Source organism: Solanum tuberosum, unplaced genomic scaffold (genome assembly GCF_000226075.1).
Source record: "Solanum tuberosum cultivar DM 1-3 516 R44 unplaced genomic scaffold, SolTub_3.0 scf00277, whole genome shotgun sequence".
Classification (NCBI taxonomy): Eukaryota; Viridiplantae; Streptophyta; class Magnoliopsida; order Solanales; family Solanaceae; genus Solanum; species Solanum tuberosum.
This window is the reverse complement of record NW_006239197.1, coordinates 432,719-441,694: the sequence shown is the minus strand read 5'-3', so window position 1 is coordinate 441,694 and position 8,976 is coordinate 432,719. Positions and strand designations below refer to the sequence as shown.

Here is an 8,976-nt window from a genome sequence, read left to right as displayed (position 1 = left end):
ATTTACATTATACAATTTTATGTTCTGACAATTCTCTAGCTATTAATTAAGTTAGAGGTTAGCAACCTCTTTATAGTTTCATGTGTTCTTTTTTCTAACCGGTATCCGATACTCTCATTACAGTTCAAATAATATTGTATGCGCTGAATACATGTATCCTGCTATGTTTTGAAATTAAAGTGTTGCTACGTTTTGAAATATAGCAAAATCTCACTATTTACGAAATTTTCTCTTACTATTTATTTTCACTGGGAGATGGAAAGATGAATATTCTTGGGCCTAATATTACAGTCTACAGCCCATATAAATATTCTTGGGCCTACTGTGACAGAGCTTCACTGTCAAACATCTGTTTCACTCATTTAATGGACAATTAAAGTCTGCTAAGATGTGTTGTTGTCTTCTTACATTGGACTTCCATCAAATATTTATATAGCTTGGATGTAGTTAATTGGTTAGTAGGATACATAATAATAATAATTCTATTAACAAGTAATTAATTACTTAATTTGTAGATATATGAAACATTCTTTAATCTGAACACAGACAAGAAGCAACCAATTTTATTAATTTTTATCATGCGACTCATGAAAATACAATTTAATTTTTTTTATTCTATTAAATGTTTCACATTATTATCCTCTGTTTGCTGCTGCTGAATTTTCATTAGCTTCCTCAGTTGGCCCATTTGATGATTCATTAATGGTAGGCATTGCTACTGCACTTTCACTGGGCTTCAGCAATGGCACTCCACTCACTGACACTGATTTGGACAAGCCGATGGAATCACCTAAATTGGGCTTGGTCTTGGGATCCACATTCTCATCTGTTTTGTACTTATACCAAGAAGCCCAATAAAGGTAGTTCAAAAAATTAAGCCCACTAAGAATTGCCAAGAACCAATAGAAGAGGTGCAAATTATTCTGATCCAAGTCTAAGCCCACTAACCATCCTTTTTTGCTTGGTGCTCTTTTTTTTGTCACTGAATTGATAATGTCAACAAGTACACTACTCAAGAAAAAGCCCAAAGATATTGAAATCCATGTAAATGAAGTGGATAAGGACCTCATTCCAACAGGTGCTTCTTTGTAGAAAAATTCAAGTAAGCCCACTAAGGTAAACATGTCCGCTATACCAAAAATAGAATATTGAAATCCAAGCCAAGCTAGGTGAATTGGGTGCAATGGATCTTTCAATGAATGGTGCTTTCTTTTGATCTCAACTAGGGCAGCAACAGCCATTGACACGATCGAGAGGACTAGCCCGACCCCAACGCGTTGGAGTTGAGTGATCCCTGAGGGGTGTTTGGTGATTTTTCGAGCAAAGGGGACGAAAACCATGTCATAAATTGGAATGAGAATACACATGATGATTAGTGGGATCGCGGGCACTGAGGGTGCTGGTACCTCGAATTTCTTAATGAAACGGTTCATTCGATAGCCTTGTGCTACGGAGAATGTTTGGAGTTGGGCCATACATGTGTTCATTATAATGGTACTAGCTATGATGGGTAACATTCTTGTTAATACTTTAACTTCTTCAACTTGTGTCACAGTGCAAACTGTCCATGCTGTAGGCTCACCTGTTTTAGGATGGATTGCAGCTTTGTCTAAAAACCTGATTCACAATATAGGAAAAGTTACTACATGTCCGTCCAATAGCTAGGTAGCACGCAGCTTTGTCTAACAAATCTATAAATATTTTTTGGATGACCTGATCATTTATAATGACAACGTATATACGTGGGTTCCCTTTTAATTTTGATCTTCCCTCTTGCTTTTATTTCGTTAAAGTTTAAACCAAGAGTGCTTTTATTTATGACAAATAAGAATCAATACACGTATGCAAGAATAACATCACCTGAATTGTTTAGTATGTGCAAGTTTTGGCTGTGATGAGTCTGATTCTTTCTCACTAATCTCATACAGCTCCTCACTGTTTTCTGGTAATTGCAGCTTTCCATTATTTATTGCCACAACAATAACCTGAAAAATTCAAAATTATACCATTAGGCTTGAAATTCGATCTTTGATTAAGAGTGAAGTGATTTAGATCATACGCGCCACAATAGTGATGGTGGTTATTTTATTTGAAATAGCATAAACACAAAAAATAAATTAATTAACCTGGAAAATTCTAGTAAGTGGACTGCCAGCAGGTTGTTGAAGTCGAAAAAAAGGCTTTCCCAAGGCAAAGAAAATAAAACCAAGTGTGACAGAAACCAAACTTATGAGAAAACCTTTCCACCAAGCGTTAACTGTACTAACATAGACAACAAATGTGACCCCAAATGCTCCACCAATCACTGAACTAAACATGAGCAAATTGAAATATCTTCCAAGAGCTTTAGCTTCCTTTGGATCCTTCTGATCAAATTGGTCAGCACCCAATGCTGGCAATGCTCCTTTAACCCCACCACCACCCAATGCAAAACAACAAAGTGATGCATAGAAGAATATAGCTTTCTTTCCTGATATGCAATTTGGTTCCAAACATACTGGCTGTAAACTCTTATAATGAGCTTGAATTGTTATCAATGCGAACGCCTACAATAATCATCATCATCATAAATTATCACTTCTTCGTAAAAATAACTTTTGTCATACCAAATTACATGCCATAATTACTAATATTGAACTTACTATAATTTCGAAGGGTCCAAAAATGAGGACAGTGTGGAATCTGTTGATGTAAGTATCAGAAATGAAGCCACCAAGAATGGATAGCAAGAACGTTGAGCCCATCAAGTTAGTGAGAGTATTCGCTGATCCACTCAGATCAAAACCCATCACAAAACTGAAGTACAAACCAAAACTCACCATCACTGCCACAAAACCCATGTTTTCCAATCCCAACAAACCTACAAATAAATTTCACAAATATTCAAACACCAAATAGTACAACAATATAAATTTCACTAGTATGATCTAGGAAGGGTAGAATATACACAAATCTTACCACTACCTCGTGGAGATATAGAGAGGTTACGTTGTTTTGGAAACACCAAAGACATGATTACTTATTAATGAACAAGTTCATATATAGCTAGCTAGCTAAAACTGGAAAATTCCTTACCAAAGATAAAGGAGGTAGCTCTAAATCCACCTTTTCCTTGAAGTTTCAATGAACTCACAGAATTATACTCTGTGATTTTACCCTCCTCCTAATTAATAACACACAAAACAAATTAATTAGCATAATTAATTTATAGTGCCTTTTTTTTTTCTTTTTACTGACAAGGGAATTAAGCAATAACTTAATTACCATGACTGCAGAGAGTTGAGAGGATTCCGCCAAAGTATTTTTTTAAGACTTTGGTTTTGATAGATGAAGAATTAGAGTTAAAATGCGAAGAATATATAAAGCATCAAAAGAGTGGGGAGCGTTGCATGTAACGTTGGTGGCATAAAATTTATCGATTTCCTGTTGGTGTCGTTTTCATTCTCTTTCTCATTGTTCATCAATAAGAAGATGCATGTGGCTGGCACCTAAGTTGGGGATAACAAGTCACTTTGACAAGTGACACAATGGCCATTAATAAATTATACTAAGTACATAACATTATATGGCCATGGGTATTTTTATTAACTTATTACTCAGCCAAATAATTCTTGTTTTCTCAGTTGAAATATTGTATCTTTATCTTTCTTTCTCTTTTTTTGGGGTGTGACTTAGGGCTTGGGTTGTGCAGGCTACCAAAAATTAGCTCTTCTACTATGCTACAAGTGGCTGGGGAAAGTTGAGCAGAGGCGGAGCTCCGAGCTAGAAGGTTACCTATGGCCTATGAGTTAGGCAGGGTGGACCCACATTGGTTCTTGAACCCACTTCATTAAAAAAAATTGTATATAAATTCGTTGTAAAGTTGTGTATATCAATAAAATAAACCCACTCTATTTACAATGGAATGGCGCGGATCAGTGACAAATGGGTTCTAATTCACCCCGTGAACCCGGGTTTGAACCTCAGTCAAGCCTTGATTTTTGCTTCTTTTTTTGTATTTCAAGTCAGGTAGTCTTTCTAGATTAGACTATTATAGTTTTAGACTTCTAGTTTGTGTGAAATAATAATAGTAGTATTCTAAATTTATTAGTTAACTTTTCTTTTTATGATTGTATTTGAAAATTATCTAAAATTGTCAATAATTTAGGCTATATGTTTATAGTTTTTAAATACTTTCTCCGATTCATATTATTTTATTATTTTCCTTTTTACACGCATATTAAGAAATCATAAAGAAGAAGATAATTTTACCAATCCACCCCTTAGAAACTTCTTGCGGAATTTACAAACAAATGTGAACACTTTCAAAAAGAATTAATTTACAAAGAGTAATTTATGAAAATTTTGATTAATGCTTTCTTGATTTAGTAAGATGGACAACTAATATGAAACAACTATTTTTAGTAAGATGATCAACTAATATGAGACGGGGGAGTAGTACTTAGTTTAATTTTTTGTAATATACAAAATTGTATATCTTTTTTTTAAAAAAAACCTCTTTTTTTTTATTGTTAATTTTTTTGTTTTAACTTTCCACATGCGTTATACATGGCATGTTTAAGATCACAAATTAAAAGACACTTTTAGTACGTTTTACATATTTTTTGTTTATGACAAAGTCTTTTTTGAACTCTTTATTAAGTCAAAATCAAACAAACAAATTGAAACAAAGAGAATATGAGATACGGTATTAAAAAGAGTAAAAACAATTCAAAGAAAATGTACATTTGGGTAAAACTAATAAAATGTTTCTAATTAGTTTTAGAACATGAATATTCCTCATGAACAATTAACACGCTTCAAAGTGGAATGCAACATCACAACACACCTGAATTTTTGAGGATTATGTCCAAAATATTAGGTCCCATTAATGAGTATGACATAAGGTTCTTGTTAGAAATATAGTGTTAATGAGCGGTCCAATAATGTTCACAAAGCAAGATGCTTCTTGCTGCTAACATGGCTGGATGGCTCTAAGCAAAAAATAAAAAAATAAAAAAATGGATGGAACCCCACTTCATGGGCACAAATGGCAATTATATTTTATCTAGGATTCACTATATTATTTGGGCTATTTAATTTCTTGTAATTATCTAGGATTCACTATTCTAGTCTCTCTGCAGGTTTATCTAAATCAAGAGCAATGTAAAGCTACATATATATCAGGAAAATCCCAAAGTAAATCAGCCAACATACCATCTATGTTCAAGAAATATCATGTTTGTCAGTTACGTTTATGAATATATGGGAATTTTTCCTTACTTTATGTATGGAAGTCATTTCTTATAATTTAAGTAAAAATGACTTTCATACATAAAGTAAGGAAAACAAATTCAAAATTATCCTTAAAACGTTCAAATATACCTTTTGAAAAGAAATATAAACGATCGTATGCAATATATTTACCCAACTATGAGTCGGGGTCGATCCCACAGAGAATATGGAGGAATATTGTCAATAGCAAATATTTAACTCGATAGTCGTTATATAAAAAATGGTGGGATTTAAATTGAAATAAAAACAATAAAAAGATAGCTTTGAACTAAGTTGAAACAAATTGTAAGAGTTCAGTAAGTAATCAATAAACAAAAGTCAATTTCGGTTGTTATCAAGATGAGAAAATTAACTAGGGTATACGTGTTCACCACAAGCTCATAACGCAGTAATTCTAGTAATCGCAATCCTTTCCTAGTGTATTACATGCAAAGTGATAAGTTAGGTATCTCTAAATCCTTGATCCGGCATCTAGAGAATTTCACCCCGCACCTTGATCCGGCTACGTGTGTATAATTTACTAACCCTTACCTTTACCTCATATTAGACATCATAATCGATGTTTGGCTTAGTTATTACTTCGCACCAATCGACACTAACCTATTAGATAGTATCACACTAAATCTATGTTGATAATTCTTTTCTTGTTGATTACCTCCTTGATCCGGCAAGTAGCAACAAGGCTGTTTTATTTAGGTGCACTCGTTAAAAAGACTTTTGAACGAAAGAATTATCAATGCATGCAAAACACGATTCAAGAATTGCTTATTTACTATTCATACTAAAACAGGAATCTAGTGAAAACTTGTAAAGGGGTTCGAGGTTCATATTAACACTCTAGGAAGGTTTTAAAAGCACCTAGAATGTCCATTAATGGTTATCCGACGATTAACTATTTGGCTAAATTTTATTCGACTTAACTTAACTTTGCAAAAGTTGAACTAGTTTATAGTTAGAACTATTTTTAAAGGGAAAAGGAGAAATATTGAAATATTATCTAAGTGAAATATTTTGTGAATTTATTTATTTATTTTTTACCGTTAAGTTAAGAGATTGAACAATTTAGTTAAGTAATTAATTAAAAAAATGGGTGTCTTTTGGGGATTTGAATTCTTTTAAAACCTTAAGATTAATAGCAAATAATGACGAGTAAACAAATATAATAAAACAAAGAGAGAAAGGAACTTGGGCCCAAATCCGGTTTTCCTGTCCGCCTAGGCCGGTATTTGGGCCCATTTTCGTTTTGGGCCTTCGGCCTATTTGAGTTATCTGTACCTGTCCTAAACTAACATAAAAGTTATTTCTTTGGGCCTTAGGCCCTTCTTCCACCTGTCCTAAATACTAATAAGATAATAATAAAGCAACAAAGGCTTAGGCCCAAAAATAACAAAATACAATTTTCTAAAACTAAAATTGGCCCAATTTTTAATTCTCCAAATTGTTGCGTGTCCTTTCAACTCCGGGACCTGTACGTCGATTTAAAATAGGCCGATCGACTCAAAAGGAAAAGGTTTGAGTCTTTGTAGCTCTCTCAAAATGCAAAGGAAAAGATGAGTTCGTAGTGAACTCGGGCGAATTTCACATGCAAAAAAAAAGACGAATGAATAAGAGTTAGCGTAGGATTGACAAAAGATGACTACGAGCTGACTAGCGTTACACTCAAAATTTAAATAAATTTCAGCAAAATAGCAAGTTTAAAGGTAAAACAATTAACATGTTTTATCACGTTTCAACATATACAGAAGACATTGTGACCTTGTAATTGATGAACTCAAATTCCCTTTCCAGAAGCAAGAACTAAGATAATAATAAAAATAATAAAAATTAAGGGGGACAGTAGGCATAACACCAATAACCAAAAGACTAAAATTCTAAGGGAAGACTATTCTAAATGTGAACCTATCCCCAAATGTAACAATTGTGATAAACACGTCAACCACATATCACTACTAAAGATGATCAATGCATTTTAGGAAGAAAAAAAAAAAAGGGGGTCAGTAAGGAATAATCCCATTAATACATGCATTTTAAGACAAGGAATATAGTTAAGAACAGTTAATTGATTTGTACAAACGAAGCAGGACAGTTAACATACTAGATACGGTTTGAACTTAATTGGAAATTTTTAAATGGACAATAGCCGTAGACTCAAAACATATTGCAGACCCAAGAGACTAGACACTCTATGCATGAACAAAATAACAAGACTGAAACTAATGACATATAACAGGAATGTCACATGATTTGCAAATATGAGTACGAAATGACTTCGACATTTACAACTTCATGAGAGGGGAAAGAAAGAGGGGTAACATGCTTTAACACTTATCAAGACGACCATTAAATAACACCAAAATAAATTAGGCCATGTTTCAGAGATAAAATGAGACAAATATATTCTCAGTTGCGATCTGGGTAACCGAAAACATCAAGTGGCGAACGAACAAAGGGGACGAGCAAAATAAAATTCCCTCTAAAACCTAGATATAAACAAATTTGCAGGCATACTATTTGAAAAAACACCATTGCAAAATACTATTTACATTTTTTGGTAACTAGATACTCGATTGCATAATGCATCTTATATTCTCCAAACACAATGACAGAAGCACAAATATTGTTCCAAATACAAATGAGCACAGAACAATGACTGACCAGTAAACAAACTAAACTTAGAACAAATACAATAACCATGGGTTCAGGAAGGGTAGAAACAGAGAAAACATGCTCTAACAATCGTTAAAACGACCTGAAAACGAAACGCACGTCACCCATTTAGAAAAGTTAAGATTAAAAGAAAAACTCAGCTTGAACATATCAACAAGATGCCTTTTGAATCGACGAAGAACAAAACACAATTCAACACGTTCAAACTCGAGATGAACAAAAGAGTTACTGGTTGTTTACCTTGTTCGGTGCAGCGATCCGGACAGCAACGAGCAGAACAAGCTCTTCCACCACACGAGACTCCGGCGAGATTTGAACGGACAGAACACAGCAAGCAGGAAGTTTTTTAAAAAAGTTTTTCACTCAAGTGTATTTCTTCCTCCAAACTCTAGCTAATTTCCCTAATATTTTCTCCAAAACTAAAATTTTCCTTTCAAAAGTCTTCTCCCTTAAACTGAAACGAATAAAGGAATATATAGAAGGAGATAGGGTTCGATTTTAGGGGGGGGGAAAACGGATAGAAATTTGGGGTCAATCCCGAATTCAAAATTTGAATTCTTTCACCGATTTGGGGGAGACCTCTTTTTCTGAAATTTTCTCCCCATTCCGAAAGAGGAAAAGGGAAAAACGCGTGTCTGGCTACTGGGATCGTACTGCCGGAACAGTACTGTGTTACTGCTCGTCTGTACGCGAAGAAGAAGACATATAGGGGCCTAGTCGTTTGGTACTGCTGTTGTACGTATGTATTGATGGGTTGGGTCTCTTTAGAATGGAATTTGGGCTGGGAATTAGAATGGGAATGTGGGCTGCTGCTAAGGTAAAAATAATGGGTTGTTGATCTTGGAAGTAAGGCCCAAGTTTGGTCTCAAGAAAAGAATTGGGTGCAAGGTGGGAAATGGGTTAAAATTGTAATGAAATGGCTAGGTTTTAAATTGAGGATTTGGCCAAAAGAATTGCAATTATAACCGATTAGGGTTACGAATTTAACCAAATCAGATTTACTTGGAGAATGTGGCTAAAAATATAAATAAATAA

At 34.1% G+C, this 8,976-nt stretch overlaps 1 protein-coding gene across 1 annotated transcript; it reads right to left on the bottom strand.

Moving 5' to 3' along the window:
- Nucleotides 1-606: 606 nt before the first annotated feature.
- Nucleotides 607-3,347, bottom strand: LOC102594041 (protein NRT1/ PTR FAMILY 4.5-like). Its single transcript, XM_006358505.2, has 6 exons — nucleotides 3,265-3,347; nucleotides 3,076-3,163; nucleotides 2,643-2,860; nucleotides 2,127-2,546; nucleotides 1,861-1,985; nucleotides 607-1,617 (listed from the first exon to the last, which is right to left on the bottom strand). The coding sequence occupies exons 1-6, from the start codon at nucleotides 3,265-3,267 to the stop codon at nucleotides 636-638; spliced, it is 1,836 nt and encodes a 611-aa protein (XP_006358567.1). The 5' UTR covers nucleotides 3,268-3,347; the 3' UTR covers nucleotides 607-635.
- Nucleotides 3,348-8,976: the final 5,629 nt, after the last annotated feature.